Here is a 20,031-nt window from a genome sequence, read left to right as displayed (position 1 = left end):
TGGGAAACTCTACCATTGGGCTGAGCTTTGAAACATACAGTCTGGACTGTGAGATGGCCAGAACCACAAATAGACACTGACTGCAGATAGTTCAGAAAACTGGTCAAGGAAATGGAAAAAAAAGGATTGGAAGATTGGTGACAATGAAGTGTGGGGAAGGTATGTAAAGGGATCACTCAGAATAGGCATGGGTTATGAGGAAATAGATATTCATCACAAAGGAGGCTTTCAATAATCAGGTGGCCAAAATGACTCATTCTGAAGGTGAATTCTTTTATTTCCCCAGAAATTATTTAGGCCATGATAAATCAAAGTTAATATACCCAAAATTTTCAGAAATGATACTAAGAGGAGTTAATTAAATTAAAAGCAAACTTTAGATTTTAATTGTCATTAACAGGGCATTTAAAATAATGCATTTTTCTTTTTGTATTAAATTTTAATCTAATAAGAATCTATACTATACGCACTTTATTATAGCAGCTGGAGACATTTTCAAAGATTGATACTTGTATTCTATCTTTTAAGACATTCTACTCCATTCTATACTTAAGACCAGATTAGCTTTTAGATTTAAAAACATTTAGAAGTACAATCAAGAAAAGAAATGAGCTGGTCTCATGGTATTTTAATATCTTAGTGCCATTTCACTGGTCACATGCTATGATTTTTACAATTTAGAGACCTGGCCACCTTCCTTTCAAACTATACAGCATATTTCTTAAAATGCTTTCTCACTAACTGCATCTAACATAAGCATTAGATATAAGGTCATTTATTTAGTGAAATTGCTATAATACATAATATTCTTTACATTAAAAAACCATATTACTCTGGCTAACTGAATAATACATGTTTTACGTAACAGTTATCACACTGTTTTTCATATTAAATACCCTATTTTTGAAAACTGACTCATGTTTTATAAATAAATTATGTACCTACACCAATGTAACTTCCATATTCCTATCATAAAATCACCTTCAATGCTGACATTTTGATGTATTTTAAAGATGTACTAGAATCAAAAGTAAATCCTTTTTTTTGTAAGAAGACATTGAAATATAGCTAAAATTTTAAAAGAACAAAATATACTTAAATACATACTAAGAACGAAGCAAAACCAGGATAACAAACTACTAAACTGAATTCCATTCTGTTGTATTTAACTGCAGTGGACAACTGCAAGGAAACTAATAAAATTATTTTGCTACTTAGAAAACAGTGTAGCTTCTTAAGTGCTAAAAATTATGATCTATAAAAAGCAAAGCAAAATAATTTTTCAAAACCCAATAAAACATCAATAAAACACACACAAGGGTTTATACTCCTTAACTATGTATTATATATATATAGCATCAGACAAAATAGAAGACTAAGTAGTGAAGCAATTAAAAAAATTTTATTTTACTTTTGGACTCATAGTTCGTGAGAACCATATTCATCTATGTCTTCTAAGGAGAAAGAAAAAACGCAGGCAGCCTATCAGAATTATTCCCTCAGCCTCCACTGTTAGAAGTGAAGCAGTCTTCCTAAAGGCACTTCCAGAAAACATATTGGGCCTACACTCAGCTTGCAGGACTATCTATATGCGGGTTCCACAGTGAACTGGCAACTCAGAATATCCGTACACCAGACACTTTCTCAGAATGATCTTAATTTACTACTTATCAATACTTATCCAACGATTTTATACATATAGCTTGGGGCAGTTTCAAAAAATTGATTGCTAATATTTAATTATTAATATTCATAATCGATATTAATATAAAGCATTTTTATAATGTTGATTAACAACAAACTTTTAATTGGTATTGATATTAATATTAATAGTTTCCCAAGGATTAAATAAGAGAAATAATGTTTATGGATAAGTACTGATAAGAAGGAAACTCAAGGTTATCCTTTCTCACAAAGAATCTGGTGTACAGATATTCTGGGTTGCCAATGTTATTTCTTTCATCTAATCTTTGATATCTTTTGATGGAATATATAAACATATTCCATACAGTCCTATAAATATATATATTCCATACTGTCCTAGAAATAGTTAAAAACTGATCTGTCCTTGGATGAATTCAGACTGATACAGAGTGAAATACCTAAGTATTTGGGGCCCCAGATAATTGTTCTAACTAAACTATACTTTGCTACTAAGTCAGAAACTCTTATTTAAGGATGTAAAACATTAAATACTCTATTTTATGAAAACTGACACTCATGATTTATTAAACTCTCTTTTTTACTTAGGATTCACCACACTGCACAGTATCCTTTATCTAAAAACGCACAGTCTTGGGGCACCTGGATGGCTCAGTCAGTTAAGTGTCCGACTTCAGCTCAGGCCATGATCTTACAATTTGTGAGTTCGAGACCCAAGTCAGGCTCTGCTGACAGCTCAGAACCTAGAGCCTGTCCCTCTCTCTCTGCCCTTCCCCTACTCATACTCTCTGTCTCTCTCTCTCTTTGTCAAAAATAAACATCAGGGGTGCCTGGGTGGCTCAGTTGGTTAAGTATCTGACTTCAGCTCAGGTCATGATCTCACAGCTTGTGGGTTCGAGCCCCTCATCGGGCTTTGTGCTGATAGCTCAGAGCCTGGAGCCTCCTTCTGATTCTGTCTCTCTCTCTCTCTCTCTCTGGCCTTCTCTCACTTGTGATCTCTCTCTCAAAAATAAATAAAACATTTAAAAAATAAATAAATAAACATCAAAAAAATACTACCAAGAGCACACTTTACACACTGTATGTTACCCAATTTAACAATAAATTATATTTAAAAAATAAATAGTATAATAATAAAAACAAAGGTGGGGCTAAACACATTTATTTAAAATAAACAAATTAATTAATAATAATAATAATAAATAAAAATGCACAGTCTCTTAAGAAACTTTATCTTCCAGAGTCTGGATTCATATAACTGATCCTTTGTTCCATTAGCTACAAAAAAGCAAATCTGTAGTTTACCTCTGGCAAGCAAAAAGGATTCCATAGCATGTACTGGTAACCTTTTCTCCCCTTTATCAGTGTTCTTTTCTGTACTTTATGACTTCCTTGATTAAACATTACTTACTTTGTTGCTGTATATTTATTTACTTAATGTCATAAAAATTTGTGGAACAAGGTGAAATGAAACAAGGCTTTCGAAATATAATGAAAATATTCAGACTAAAGCCATCTTTAATTCTAAAATAGCAACTAATAAAGTCATATAAGGAAGATTAATGAGGAATAGAAAAAAACACCTAATGAACATTATGAAAAATCTTAATGAAAGTCAACAATTAAAACCTGACCATAATAAACTATGGGTAAATATTTGCTATGTAAATGCAAGCATGAAGTAGTTTCCTTCAAAGTGCAAAAGGCCTACCTCAAAACAGTTATAATAACAATGATCATATCTTTTATGATTCACTTGACAGGATCACTTAAGTAAAATCTATTTTCACTTTTACAATTTATTTTTTTTAATGTTTTATTTATTTTTGAGAGAGAGAGAGAGAGACAGTGTGAACAGGGGAGGGTCAGAGAGAGAGGGAGACATAGAATCTGAAGCAGGCTCCAAGCTCTGAGCTCTCTGTCAGCACAGAGCCTGACACGGGGCTCGAACCCACGAAGCTGAGATCATGACCCGAGCTGAAGCCGCATGTTCAACCGAATGAGCCACCCAGGCGCCCCTCACTTTTACAATTTAACAAAATTCATTTTTATTTGAGAAATAACTGTACTTTTAAAGACCAAAATTACTAAAGTTTAAAGGATGCTACAAAACATTACTCTGATAATTGAAAATCAGACGTAGAGGTATATACATACATTATAAAATAAAGTATTTTACTTTTGCAGGGGGTTAAGTATATCTAAAATATCCAGAGAACAGTAAAGCCTCATACAAACAGTATTATTTAAAGTAAAAATGGTGGGAAGTGCATACGTACCCTTCTCCTCCCATTCTTGTTATCTTTAGGCGAAAATCCACAGAATTCAAACTAGGGGGCTTCCATTTCAAAATATCATCACATCGACCAGGTTTATATTTCTAAAATGAATGAAATGACAGTGGTTAATAAGAAGCTAAAAAATAAACCTACCAACTACTTTTTATAGTATGCTTTGTACTTTTTTAAACTGCAATATAGCTGATATGCAATGTTATATTAATTTCAGGTGTACAACATAGAAGTCTGAATATTCTACACATTAGACACTACTCACCACAGTAAGTGTACTCATCTGTCGCCACACCCAGTTATTACAATATTACTACCTGTATTCCCTATGCTGTACTTTTCGTCCTCATGACATATTTACTTTGTAATTGGAAGTTTGTGACTCTTAATCCCCTACAATGACTTCTTATTAAGCAAAACCACTACTTCTTTTCTGAATATAAGTTTTATTTTAACTGATGAGTAAAGCTAGATACTGACCTTCTTAGTGATAAGAAGGTCTTCTTTTCCTACCAAAGTATGTAGACCCTCTTTGTGAAAGTCCATAAAAAGAATGAAACTGTTATTCTCTCCAATCCTTCTATAACTGAAAGAAAGTTCGATAGTTTTGAAAAAAACTGTTTTTTCTTGTTCAGCTTTACGTGGGATAATTTAGTATGAATAAAGTCAACCAGTGAATTTTAACACATGGACTCAAATCATCAATTTAAAGTTTTTATAATTTGTGCTGTTTTTTGTGCCCTCTTTAAAGAATCTTTGCACATCCTAAGGTTGCTAGAATTTTCTTAGAAAATTTTATCATTTTGTTTTTGGGGGTATACAACTCATCTGAGGTTAATTTATTTATATAGTATGAAGTAAGGGAATACGTTTATTGGCATATGGATATCAAATCAATACAGTACCATTTGTTAAAAGAATTATCTTTCCTCCCAGAGTTGCCTTGACGCTCTTGTCAAAAATTAACTGTTTACAACTACAAATATACGTCTATTCTCACTAATCTGTTGCACTGACTAATATACCTTTCTCCCCACTCACAGCACCCAATCTCAACTACTGTAGCTTTATAATAATTTTGAAATCTGGTTGTGTAAATCCTTCAACTTTGTTCTTCTTTTTTCAAACTCTCTGAGCTAATGTTGTGCTTATATTTCCACATAAGCTTGGGGCACCTGGGTGGCTCAGTTAGTTAAGCGGCCAACTTCGGCTCAGGTCACAATTCTGCAGTTCATGGGTTCGAGCCCTACGTAAGGCTCTGTGCTGACAGCTCAGAGCCCAGAGCCTGCTTTGGATTCTGTGTCTCCCTCTCTCTCTGCCCCTCTGCTGCTCACACTCTGTCTCTCTATTTTAAAAATAAACACTTCAAAAAATTTTCCACATAAATTTTAAAATCAACTTGTCAATTTCTATGAAAAATAAGTCTACTGGGATTTTAATTAATATTGCACTGAAGCAAAAGGTCAATTTGGGGAGATATGACATCTGAACAACAATGAATCTTCTAATTCATGAATATTGCAAATCTGTTTATTTAGGTTTTCCAAAATTCTACTCAGCAATGATTTCTGATTTTTAGTATACAAATCGTAATACAACTTTTGTTAAATTCATTCCTAATAATGTAATATTTTGGTGGTATTATCAACACAAAAAATCAGGTGTGTTTCTATACAAAAGCAATGAAAACAATCAAAAAAGGAAAGCAATTCCATTTACAGTAACATCTAAAAGAACAAAATACCTAGGAATAAATTTAACCAAGGAAATGAATGACCACATACTAAAAATTGCAAAACATTACTGAAAAAGTTAAAGAACTAAAAATGGGAAAACATCCCATATTCATACATAGTGTGATACTGTGATTTACAGTAAGAAATAAACATTTGGTCTTTGTCTCATTTCCGGTACAAAACTCCTAAAACCCCAGGAACTCCCTAAGTGATGAGAGCAATAAAGGTCTTTTGCCCTGTCAGTTGAGGTAGATTTTGGAAAGCACCTAACACTGAGGGCTGGGTGCCAGAGCAGCCAACCAGGTGGTTAGCGGGTAGGAATTTTCAGTGCCAGTCCTCCAACTTCTGAGGAGGAAAGGGCTAGAGGTGAGATCCAATCTACAATGTCCACTAATCTAATCAGTTGTGCCTAAGTAATGAAGCCTCCATAAGAAAACTAAAAGAAGAGGATTCAGAGATATTCCAGGCTGATGACCATGTGAAGATTCAGGGAGAGAGGCAAGCCTAGAAATGGCATGAAAATCCTGTGCCCATTCCCCAGGCCTCACCTATGCATTGAGTCCATCTAGCAAATTAATCAAACCTGAAGAGGGGGTGATGGGAACCTCTGATTTACAGCCAGTTGGTCAGAAGTACAGATAATAATCTGGGCTTGCAACTGGCATCTGACGGGGGAGTGAGGAGACAGAAAGAAGTCTTGTAGGACAGAGCCCTCAACCTGTGGAATGTGGACTCCCTCCAGGTGTCAGATTTGAGCTGAACTGTTGTACACCCGGCTGGTGTCACAGAATTGCTTGCTGATGTGGGGAACCCGCACATACACACTGGCATTGGTCTCAGAATGCCAATTTAGGAAGGCTACTATTGCTAAGATGTCAATACTACCAAAGCAATCTACAGATTTAATGCAATCCCTATCAAAATTCCAACAGCCTTTTGTGCAGAAATAGAAAAGCTGATCCTCAAATTCATATGGAATTTCAAGAGACCCAGAAAAGCCAAAATATTCTCAAAAAGAGAACAAAGTTGGAGGATTCACACATTCCAATTTCAAAACTTGGTACAAGGCTATTGTAAATCAAAACAGAGATATGGCATAAAAGTAGACATACAGACCAATGGAAAAGAAATGAGAGTACAGAAATAAACCTACACATCAAAAGCCAACTGATTTTTTTAAGAAGGATGCAAAGTCCATTCAATGGGGAGAGAATATTCTCTTCAACAAATGATGCTGGGATAGCTAGATTTCCACATGTAATATAAGGAAGTTGGACTGCTATCTCCCACCATATAAAAACTAAGTAAAACTAGACTAAAGACCTAAATATAACAACTAAAACCATACAACCATAAACAAAAACATAGAGATAAATTTTTATAATCTTGGGTTCTTAGGTATGACACCAAAAGCACAAGCAATAAAAGAACTGGACATCATCAAATTAAAAAACTTTTGTGCATCCTAAGACATTATTAAGAAAGTGAAAAGACCTACAAAATGGGAAAAAACATGCAAATCATATATCTAATAAAGATTTAAAATCTAAAATATATAAAGAACTCCTACAACTTAATAACCAAAGACAACCCAATTTAAAAACTGACAAAGAATTCAAATAGACACTTCTACACAGAACATATAAAATGTCCAATAAGTACATAAAGAGATGCTCACTATCATTACCCATGAAAGAAATGCAAAGCAAAACCACAATGAGATACCTACTAGGGTGACTATCACTAGGGGAAATAACTAGTGTTGGAGAGGATATAGATAAATTAGAACCCACATACATTACTGTAAGGAATATAAAATGATGCAGCTAATAAAGATAACAGTTTGGTAGTTCTTCAAAAAGGTAAATACACATTTACCCTATGATTCAGCAACCCCACTTGTAGGTACAGAGCCAAAAAAAAACAAAACAAAACACTGAAAACACAGCCCCAAAAAACTGAAAACAGGGACTCAAACAGATATTTACATGTGAATGTTTGGTGTAGCATATTCACTGTAGTCAAAAGATGAAAACCTAAGTTCCATCACTATATGAATGGATAAACAAAATATGGTATGTACATTCAATGGAATATTATTCAGCCATAAAAAGGAATGTAATTCTAATACATGCTACAAAAAGAATGCACCTCGAAAACACTATGCCAAGTAAAATAAGCCATACACAAAACTACAAAAATTGTGTAACTCCACTTATATGAAATATCCAGAATAGGCAAATTCATGGCAACAAAAAGTAGAGTAGAGGTACCAAGAGCTGGGGGGTGGGGGAAAGGTGAGCTCTTGCTTAATGATTACAGAATTTCTGTTTGGGGTGATATAAAAGTTTTAGAAATAGTAAAAATAGTTGTGTAACAATGCCCATGCAGTTTAAGAGACTACAGGGGGAAAAAAGTGTTTTAAATGTATTCTGACAACATAGTAAAAAGAGAAAATATTTTAGTTAAGTGAATTAAGAATCTGATTATAAAGGAATGATTATTGTAAGCCTTAACAAATGGGTAATACTCACTTAGGCAGACCTGCGGCATGAAGTAAATACAAGTAAAACAGGAGTAGAGAAATATTAGGATCTACTGAAGAAGAGGCAAGTATGTCTATTCAGCAAGGGCATTACAGGGAGCAGAGCCATATTAAGAAAAGATACTCATTAGGATGGGAAAAATTGCTAAGTACAAGTATTTTTCTTAAATTAAAAGTCAAACTGCATTCTAACACAGTTTCATAAATTGAGAAAAACTGCAAAAGCCCTAATCACAGGATTAGTTACTTCAAACAGAAGTCCAGACACACCTCGGTTAAGTGTCTGACTTTGGTTCAGGTCATGATCTCACAATTTGTGAGTTTGAGCCCTGCATGGGACTCTGTGCTGACAGCTCAGAGCCTGGAGCCTGCTTCAGATTCTGTGTCTCCTTCTCTCTCTGCCCTCCCCTGCTCATGCTGTCTCTCTCTCTCTCTCTCGAAAATAAATAAACATTAAAAAAATTCAAACAGAAGTCCATACAGTATCAAATTTAGTATAACTTAAGTTGTACTAGCAAAGACAAACCACTGGAGCTGATAATAAAGACATTTTATCTATAGCAAATTTAAAAATATATGCTATCTCTCCAAAGTCTTATGTTTAAACATGAATGAATATAAAATCAAATATATAATATTTCAGTGGAGGTTTCATCCATTTATTTACCCTGAGAGAGTCACTTAGGAAACATACATCTTTCAGGATGATCACAAATAAATCTCTTTAGACTTACTGAATGTAATTTTTTTGAAAATGCCAAAACTGCAAAATTTTCCAGTTGTCAACCCATTAATGAAAAAAATCTCATAAAAGTTAGTCTTTTTTTCTAATTAAGCATACCTAATCAAAATGTCATCAACCTTTTAATGAGAGTGGCTCACTATGGTGGTGAGGGGTAATAAAAGAGCAAGGGAAGAAAGGGAAATCAGCATCCACCTCAACCCCATTCATTCATGACCTCAGCCAAGAGAATGTCACATTTAGAGACAAACTACCATTTATTTCTGTTCCCCATGAGACCACTTAGAAACCAATACCAATCCAAGTTATTAAACACAGGAAAGGTTAATTGTGTACAGTTTAAAAATATTTCATAACAGGTAGCTAATGACAAATTCTAAAAAGAATTTGAATATATAATGTTATTTATATAATAAATATTATATATCCTTCACATTTTTCTCTCTGGAAATCAAGGCTCAAACTTGAATCTAACGAGAAAACAGCATGTACTAATTCTGTTTTAACACAGCAATAATTCAGAAACTTAAGTCATTCCTCATCTCACTGCACACCATTTATATTCATTTGAAGTACTAGACTTGGTATTACCGGGAATCCAAAACACCTTTTTGAAAATTAATGAAATTCATATTAATAAATTTTAGAAAAATATTAGTTCTTAATTACTGAATGTAAATTCTACAATGACACAGATCTCATGAATAAAATGTATTTTAAATACTTACTCGAATGTAAATTCTACTCCAGCAAAAATCATATCTAATTATGTTTCTCCAAAACACCTAAAATGCTCAACAAACACTTAATAAAAATTTTGCATTTTATTGGACAAAATTTTTAAATTCATTACAAAATATTAGTCTTGGGTATATTTAAGTTTACTTTTTAAATAGAATAATTTAGATTATGAAATGACTTAAATTAGCAATATTTGTGAAAGATTAGGCATATCAGTTACTACAAAAAAATCCTTTTTTCATGATCCCCAAAATGATAAAGGCAAAGATATAAAATACAGGGACTTAGTCTTTCAAAATTAAATATTTGTGAGTTACCAAACTTAAAATACAGAATCTTGCTGAACTATATAAACATGGATACAAAAACATCTTTTCAAGATACAATTTTCAGTGTTTAATTAGGGAGTAATGTATTTTAATTTCATTAAATTCACCAGCATGTATCTAGATTCAAATAATTATTGAAACTATATTTAACCAATACATATTTAATTCTACAGAAATAAATCTGGTTTTAACCAGGTAAGCTGTTAAGTAGAAACCTGGGGATAGATTATGCCTGAATGCAGTCACCAACCAGTATAACCTAAGATATCTATCATCCTCTTAAAGAAAAAATGTACTGGATACAAATTCAGAAACAGAGTAAAAGATGTTTGGGAAAAGTACTTATCAAATGAGAACAGAACCTGGCTTAGAGGTAGAGGATGACCATATGTCAAACAGAAGACTCTAAAACTTAGCGAGAAAATGAAATAGAGGCATAAGTGATATATTAGTTGGATAAAGCTGCAGTTCTCAACTAGGGGTGATTCTCCTCCCTCTCCCCACCCCCATATTTGGCAATGCCTGCATTTTTGGTTGTCACACTAAGGAGGGGCAGAGAATGCTGCTGCCATCTAGTGGGTAGAGACCAGAGAGGTTTCTAAACCTAAAACCTGCAAGGCAGTGGCCCACAACGAAGAACTATCCAGCCCAAAATATCAGTGGTGAGAAAGTTGAGAAACTCTAATGTAAAGGAAGCTGACAGTAATAATAGCAAAGGGGAGAATACATTGATTTCCTTTTTGCCTCTACTAACTTCTAACTTCATGATTTTAAGAAATTTCAAAGTGGGACTTTATCTATCTTGCTTGTAAAAATGCAGGAACAGTATTCTGCTTGCCTAAAAAAATAGGTATCTAGACCCGAGATATCTAATACTATGTAGCTCTATACTAGTCTATGACTCCCACTAGTAAAATGGGAGCAGTTGTGTTATCATATTCCATCTGGGCCCTACACTGAAACCTGAGACATTAATGCCTTCTTCACAAGGATCACACTATGAAGCTAAGAAAGATCCTGAGCCTTACTATATTCATTTTTTTATTGTTGTTCTAGCATTTAGTTTTAAGGAAAACAGAAGAAGTCCTAATTGGTAATGCTCTTGGATAGAGAAGCAAAACAGCTCTAGACTTAGTGACTCGGTTATTTGTCCATGTTTCACAGAGAAGCAAATAGAAAATATCCACTGTACAAAATCAAGACATATAAACACCCTAGATGGAAAAAAAGTCATTCATTCAACACAAAATACCTAGAGATGTGCCCAGTCATCATACTAGTTGGAGAAGATACAAAGACTAACAAGACAGTGAGCTGAGGCTTCTGAGCTTGTCATTTGAGTATAAAATTATTAGAGAATTAAAACAGTTTCTTGGTTTATTCATGTTGGAAAAATTACTCAAAAATACATTCAGATTACTATTTCTGCTCTCTTATTCACAAGTCTAATTAATTTCTTCTTGCTATTGTTGTAAATCTGTGGCTTACATTTCTAACGTAACAATTTTTGAAAAAACTACAGTTATACAAAGGCTTCTGAAATTTCAGCTTTAGCTTCTACATCTGGGCAGTTCCATAAAACTAGCGATTTTAAGTGAATCAAGGATAAAGGTGGGTTAAATTAAAATAGCCAATTAGTATCAAGACCAGTTAACAGACCTGAATAAGAACAGTAGAGAAATGATGGGACCTGAAAACATGCAGTGTACTCTCTCTTTTTACAGATAAATGAAATGATACCCAGACTGGTTACAGTCTGCCCAAACACTCCCAAATCACAGTAATACAAAAATCTTCTTACCATTAACAAAATAAAATGTATCATTTGCCCAAAAGCAAATGATGAAAGGTTGAAAAGGTTGGATTAAATGATCTCATGAATTGAGATTATAAAACAGTTCCAAAGGAAACCAATTTTAAATCAGCGGTTTTCTAATTACTCTAGTTTTGTGCAGAGGGATGAGTAGGAGGAGAAAGTAACTGGCAAGTGGCCTGGATAGCGGGAAAAGACAGCTCAGGGAACCTAATAAACTTCTTCAGCATCCAAACCACTTAGCTCATCTCTACCACTCGTGAAACGCTACTAAGCCAAGAATCTAGACCTATCTTTAGCATAGGCCTGAATCTCCCAGGGCATCCTGATCCTACTCTCTGGGCTCACTAAAGTACCTCCACTCCCCCAGCAGGCTGCGCTCTCTCACCTCCTACACTGTAATGTAATGTGCTGCTACGTCCGGTTTCTCCACAGAATGCAAATGCTTACAGGGTAGAAACCCTGCCCTTATCCAGTTTTGTTATTTCTAAAACTCAGCAATGTATATGACATATAGTAAGCACCCAATTTATTAGGTGAAGGAATGAGCTAATACATTCCACAACCCCAGGTTAATACCCACTTAATACCTAAGATTATTGTCATATGGTAAAAAATTCCATTAGCTTGTAGACCTAACAGACTCTCACAAAGTTTCTCCTCTTCTCTGGCAGACACAAGTCTAAATAAAAGCAGTCTACTGATAGATGATCGAACTCTAGATACAATACCTGCAGCCTAGTTACTTTTATACATCAACTAAGTTAACCTCTTTTTTGCTAATTTATACTACATAGTATCACAAAAATACTTTTGTACACTTGTATAGCATTGGTATAAAGAATTGCTATGACAGAGCTCTCAGTTGGAAGGCAGATAATTTAGTTTAAAAAGGCAACGGGAAACTAATTTGACAATAAACTATTTGAAAAAAAAATTTAAAAAAAATTAAATTAATTTTTTAAATTTAAAAAAAAAAGGCAACGGGAGAAATTCTGCCTTCCTGTCAAATTTTTAGTGATTTAATATATCTGGCTTTAAAACAACTGCAACAGTCCCAATCATCTAAGGAAGCAAAGAAGCTCTCAAAAACTTCATAAGAAAAATAATTTTATAATTTTATATTACATTACTGGACATGGAAACACACACACATAGTCCTTGAAAGAGAGATGACAGAAAGCAAGGAATAGCAAGAAAATACATACACAGATACAGGTATCACACAACAGGGCATGGCAGGCAGGGGATAGGGAAAAAAAATCAATATATATTACTACATAGGCTTATTCTGCTTCATTAAAAACCATCAGAGAAACATTAACATTAAACATTTATCAGAGGTTTTAGAAAACTGTGTCTATTAAACCAGTCATTTGGGGTAAATTTCAACAACAGAATCAACTTTGAATACACATTCTTCAAGTATCTATTCTCTGACCTTTTTTACTGTTATTCACAGCATATAATTCACTCCTTAAAAGCTCCAAATACACCCACAATAAAAATTACTTCTGAATCTTCATCTGTAGTCCAAGTAAATGTTTGTTTGAGGTGGGAGGGAGGGGAGCAGGGAGGGGGGGCAAGAGTAGTGCTCTCCTGTGCATTATAGAAGGTTTAGCAACATCCTTGGCTTCTGCTCACTGAAAACCACCCCCTCTCAGCTGTGCTAATGAAAATTGTCTCCAGACACTGTCAAATGTCATCTGGTGAGTGAAATGGCCCCAGTTGAGAACCACTGGTCTAGAGCATGCATTCATTCTTTTTCTTTTCTAGCAAATACCTATTGATCAACTAGAAGGTCTGTGTCAGCCTCTGTGCTAGAGGCTAGAGAGATGAAGGTAATGGGGATTTTCAGACAAATAAGCAATTACAACAGATTGTGAGTTTTTGAAACATGCAGTTCAAAGCTATGATGGCAGGAAATAGAAAATACAACATATAATCAAAATGATCGAGAAGCTGCCCAGAGGAAGTGAAATTTAAACAGAGAGTTATAGATTAAAAGAAGGGAGTGTAAGCACAAACAAGAGAAAGTAAAGAATGTATACAAAACACAGCACCTAATATTCACCCTCTGAGAACCTACTATGGTCTGGGTACTAAAAATATCAAGTGTGAAGGAAACAAATATGGTCTTTGTTTTTGTGGTACTTATAGTCCAGTTGGGGAAATATGAACTGGCTTCCCCAAACAACCAAAACACCTAATTTGACATTCAAAGGATAAATGGGAGTAATATAGGAAAGAAGAAAACCACCTGAGGCAGAAGAAACAGCTTGTATAAATATGTACTCATTACAGAATATTTCAGTTTGCAGCTTTTACAAAATGAACTGGTCTACCAGCAGAAAGAGCCACTAAAGTTATCACTGAACTTCAACAAAAGGAAAGATCAATTTTTTTTTCATTCTAAATGGACAGAATGTGTACTTTTAAATACTTCCTTCTAAAATTCTGAATTGTCATAGCATAAGGGATGGGAGATGTGAAAAATAAGCCCTATCTTTTTGCTGACCCCAGTATGTTCCCAGATGCTAAAATTAGAGCACTAACAAAATATACATTTAAAGAGACAGAGGAACAAATTCTGAAAATCAAAGTGCAAAATTACATGCTACCTTATGTTTTTATGTATTAACATAATTGAAATTGAAAAGTTAAAAACTAACAATAATAGATAACTGAGGGAGGGAGGACATGTGTGAGAGAGACTTTCTTCTGTTTTTTGTTTTTTTACTACATGTTAAAATTTCTGTATTATCTGGTTAAAAACTAAACATATACCACTGTAAAATGCAATTTTTAAACAATATCTGTCATTAATGTTTCAACATTAAACATAAGTTATCCATTAAAAAGAACTAACCTTAATTCACTGTGTTTAATACGTATCATTTATATGAACACTGATTTTGTACATTATATATTTACCCTATTGGAATTCACTGATTCGTTCATTTTTCTTAAGTCCTTATTTATATTTATTTCCCCTTGCTCTACCAATATATCATCATTAGCAGTGTCTTTTAGTTGTACAGTAACATTATATATCTATATTCAACTGAGACTGATTACAAATTATTCATCTTTAGCTGTTTATTTTGTCAATAAAATTCAATGGGAATACAATATTTTATTTATTAAGAAAACTAGAAAAATGACATCCTCCTTTTTCTTCCTTATACAAAGCAAGCTAAGAATATTTTGCTGTGTTCTAAAAGTTGAACAAGGAAAAAATATATAAAATAAACAAGGTGTATTTTCTTTCTTGGCACTTCACTATCACGATTCTTTGGGAATTATTGTATTTTTCAGCAAAAAATAACACATTTTGGGGAAGGATAGAATGACACTTTTCCAGTCTGCCAGGAAACAGAGCCCTTCTTCAAATGAAGACCTATCAAAATATGCAACCAAATGTCATGGCAACAGAAGCTCTCACCATGGTAACATCATCCCTGCTTCAGAGGAAAACCACTCTAATTCGTCATGTACTCCGAGACAAGGCATTAGACTAATTCCAATTTTCATTTTACAATCTATCCATAACATTCAATATACCTGGCAGTAGTAAAGATTTAATAAAAACATTAATATTTCACAAGAAAGCAATATTAAAATCAAAGCTGACTCCATTTACATGCAAACTGATTCATGCCAGATATAATATCAAGCTGACCCACCTCACAGAAAATCAAGATAGTGATGAAAACAAAAAAAAAAAATTATATCACGACTGCTTAAGAGTAAATACTCTTAACTCAATAGGGAAACAATTATTTGTTTAATATTCATAGTATAGCTGGTAGATAAAGAAAATCTTTTTAAAAAAATAAATAATTTTTATTTTTATTATTACTAAAAATAATAAAATTCATTATGTATGTTTTTATTTCCATGACCGATTATTAATGACACAAAAATTCTTGCTTAGAAACATGTGTCTCCAGATGATGAAAGTAAAATCAAATATGATTTTTAAAAGGTTGGAAATTAATCAGTTATTACTACAAATAAAATTTTGCTGGGGTGCCTGGGTGGCTCAGTTGGTCAAGCATCCGACTTCGGCTCAGGTCATGATCTCACGGTTTATGGGTTCAAGCCCCGCATCAGGCTCTGTGCTGACAGCTAGCTCAGAGCCTGGAGGCTGCTTCAGATTCTATGTCTCCCTCTCTCTCTGACCCTCCCCTGCTTACACTGTGTGTGTCTCTCTCTCAGAAATACATAAAACATTTAAAATATTTTTTTAAATTTACTATGCTACATAAATCATTAAAATCTTCTTGTAAGGGCTAGTAAACAAGTATCATCAACTTTGTAAATTACATTAAAAGATCTAATAGCCATCAAGTAAAAAATTTACTACCTATAGCATATTAAAATGCCAATAGTCATTTTAAAATATTTATATTTAGATGACAAACCACCGAAGAATAGCAATTCAAACTGTCAATAAAATCATAAAACTGAAAACCTTGTATATGAGTCTAATAAAACCTACCTGGTTTATGGTATAGACTAATAATCAGATGATCACTTCAGTTTGATCAAAGTTTGAACCTCAAACCTTAAAAATATATAGGTTTATATTAAAATAAATAGCTAATCTTTTCTTTGAATACCCATTTTTCTCAAGATATTTAATTAAATATTTTCTCAAATACAACTTATATATGAAATTTTTAAAAACCATGTTCATGAATAAAGTAATATAAGTAAGTCACCTTTAAGTAAAAATCAGTTATTTTTGCATCAGTAGCAAAGCACATGGGGAAACCAATAAGCAGCATGTGATAAAGAAGAGAGTAAACTGCCTTCAAATCTAATTTTGGTCATTAAATTGAGAGCAAGGGGAAATCACTAAAGAGAAAGATCACTCTGGATGCAACATGAAACAAAGACAAAGTGAATGTTGCAGGACCAGTCAGGATGCCACTGCAGCAGACCGGGAAAGAGGTAGCAAATGATAAGTGAGATTAGAGCCATGGTAGTGGTTATGAGGACACAAAGGAATGATTTAGGCGATAAACCAGGAAGATAAGCAAGACTTGGACGTGGATTAGAGGGAAGAAAGAGGGGAGGATGTCAAAGATGACATCTAGATTTCTCATTTAAGAAGCAGCATTGAAGTGGGGTAGGAAATGCTGAGAAAGGAAAGGTTTTTACAGTTTGTACGTTTGCTTGTTTCTGAGAAATTCAGAAGCATTAAGAAGTATTAAGGCAGTATCAAGGTAGGCAATTAGACATATATGGAACTTAATTAAGGTTTGGCTTATAGGAAATTACTAAAGCCATGGGTGTGGATGAGATTTCTAGGGAGAGAGTAGAGCATGAGACAAAGTAAAGGTCCTGGACACTGAGTCTTGAGAAAGTCGAAACGTCAATGATTAGAAGAAAACGAAGAGCCTGAATGAGAGGGAGGAGAGATACTATAACTAGAAGAAATTAGGAGCATATGCTGTCATAGAAGCCATGAGAGTACTTCAAAAAACAGTGCTGAAAATTAAAATAAAATGGGCCGAAAAATAATCTTCATTTTGCAATGAAGAGAGATTATCAAAAAAGCAAATTATCCAAATGATATTTACTAAGGTAAAGCCCTTTTAAAAATACAATCTTACCCAAAACTACAATATATAAAAGAAATGTCAGAGCTGCTATGATGTAAACACAATACTTACCTAGTAACCTATCCCTCCATGTGGTCCCAAGGTACTTCAAAGAAACCAACAATTTTGGAAATTAGTGTTTTGAAACCATTGGGCTAATCTTGGGAGTATCTTTTCATCTCAGATTTTCTATAATTCTATAAATGCAATTAAATCTACTTTCTTTAAATTGAGGCTTTCATGATAATTAATGACTGTTCTGTGTTTTAGTAAATATCAGATACTGGTGCATTCCTTTATAATCACAAAAAAAAAATACTCTAAACTCTATTTTCCTGAAACACCACTAATTAACTTTGCTTTCCTCTTTCTTATAAAAATAGTAAACTATGTGAAACACAGAACATTAAATGAAATGATAAGGAAACTTTCCTCTAAGCTGGTGCTAGGAATTTTGCCCTCAATAGAATCACCACTTTTATAGTATCTTTATCACTATTTTTCAAGATTCAAATCTTTTCTCTTCTTTTTTCTTCTTTTTAGCAGGAGTAACATTTTCTACCTTTTATTTAACTTGCATTCACTCACTATATAATGGAGCAGAATTAACTTCTTGCCAGGTTTTATGTAACTAGCACCAAACAAAGTAAATGCACCAGAATCCTCTCATCTTTCACTGTTCATTTGCCTCCGGAACATTTCTGTGGTATCAGAGAAGGCATTCCAGGTTAAAAATCAAGCTTTACCTACCCCAACCAGGACTGCCTCTCCACTTTACACAGACTCATTCAGATTTCTAGAACAGTCACTCAATCAGTTCCTTTCTTAATTTATTTGAATTGTTGGATCAAGGGAGCCAAAAGATGTAACACCACACTGTGAGAAGTTTTGAAGATTTTCTAATAAATGTGGTGGATCAAACAGGTGCATTTATAGCCACTTTGATTTGAAACCTCTCTAAAGTGGGAGTTACAGAAAGGAGTTATCAACAGAAAAGGAAAAACAGGAGAGAAGAAAACAGCAGAAAACAACATGTCAATACATTTTTGAAAGACAGAAAGGAGCTGGAGAAGTTAATAAAGCACAGAGCCCAGAAAACTGAATACTAAGTGCTTGCAGAGGAGGACACCAATGAAAGCAATCCATGCTACGTGCCACAGTTCCCCAGAACGGATTAAATAATGTAGGAAACAGATAATCAGGAAGGTTGCTAAGGGGGAGAGAGTGGAGGCATGGTACTGAAAATAAGGAGAATGGCTGAAAATCTTTATAAGAAATATTAAAACCTGTAGGTTCCCTCCTCCACCTCAGGCAAAGGCCAGGAGATGCCCTTATTCTGTGGAAAAACTCAAGGACAGAAGATCCAGGCTGGAAGATTCAAGCAAGCAAAACCAAAGAGGCGAACTGAAACCTGGAGTTAGCAAAGCTTACCTACTGAACCGTGGGCCCTCGCCCCTTTATCTTCTCTTATCCAAGAATGCTAACAGCCAAGCAGAGCAACCAAGAAAGAGCTTGAAGGCTTCCTGGTCTCTGAAGAGGCTAAAGAATTCCAGAAAAAAGAACTACAGATTCTAAAATTTGGATAACTCCCAATTTAAAAACAAAAGGCGAGGGGCACCTGCATGATTCAGAGGATCAAGCATTCCACTTTGGCTCAGGTCATGAACTCATGGTTTGTGAGTTCAAGCCTCGCATCAAGCTGTCAGCCAGAGCCTTGAATCCTATGTCCTCTTCTCGGTCTGCCCTTCCCCTACTCGTGTGTGTGTGTGTGTGTGTGTGTGTGTGTGTGTGTGTGTGTGTGGCGCGCGTACGTGCACATGCTCTCTCTCAAAAATAAATGGTAAAAAAAATTGTTTAATAAAAGGTGAAAAATTTACATATATGATTTCACTCATGTGGAATTTAAAAAACAAAGCAGATGAACACAAGAGAAGGAAAGGAAAAATAAGATAAAAACAGAGAGGGAGGCAAACAGTTAAGACTCCTAAATACAGAGAACAGAGTCGCTGGAGGGATAGTAGGTGTGGGGTGGGCTATATGGGTGATGGGCATTAAGGAGGGCACTTGTTGGGATGAGTACTATGTTATATGTAAGTGATGAATCAGTAAATTCTAGTGAAACCGATACTATACCATATGTTAACTTGAATTTAAATTAAAGAAAAAATTTACACATATTTTAACATGATAAAAAAATACTGTATTATATAGACTACTATTATTATATGCCACATTAACTTGCCATAAGTGCCCATCACTTATCCTGCCTGCACTTAATTATTAAAGCTGAGTTCACGAAAGGTTTTAGAGTTCCCCAGAAGAAAAATGTATACATGTTGGCAAATTATACATTAAAAATTGGTTATTCGTCTTATTAAATTTCCTAAATTCTCATTCAGAACTTGCTTTAAACAGAAATCCCAATGAAGGTAATTTACAAATCATACAAGGACAGAATCAAAAATTATACTAGGTATTAGGATCTACAGCTATTAGATGGAAATACCATATCAAGCTAAATAATTGTGGAAGGCTGAAAAATGGCTCCCAAAGATAATTG

General features: G+C 34.1%; 1 protein-coding gene across 1 annotated transcript in view; it reads right to left on the bottom strand.

Annotated features, from left to right (window-relative positions):
• The window catches only part of RNGTT (RNA guanylyltransferase and 5'-phosphatase), a 325,730-nt gene that overhangs the window by 134,329 nt on the left and 171,370 nt on the right, over positions 1 to 20,031 (bottom strand). Inside the window, exon 14 of the mRNA XM_039232163.1 lies at positions 3,942 to 4,042. Within this exon, the coding sequence (XP_039088094.1) occupies positions 3,942 to 4,042 (101 nt within the window). The remainder of the gene's footprint in view (positions 1 to 3,941; positions 4,043 to 20,031) is intronic.

This window comes from Hyaena hyaena, unplaced genomic scaffold (genome assembly GCF_003009895.1).
Source record: "Hyaena hyaena isolate Hyena2069 unplaced genomic scaffold, ASM300989v1 scaffold_66, whole genome shotgun sequence".
NCBI lineage: Eukaryota > Metazoa > Chordata > Mammalia > Carnivora > Hyaenidae > Hyaena > Hyaena hyaena.
The sequence above is the reverse complement of the archived record's forward strand: the minus strand, read 5'-3'. Positions and strand labels throughout refer to the sequence as shown.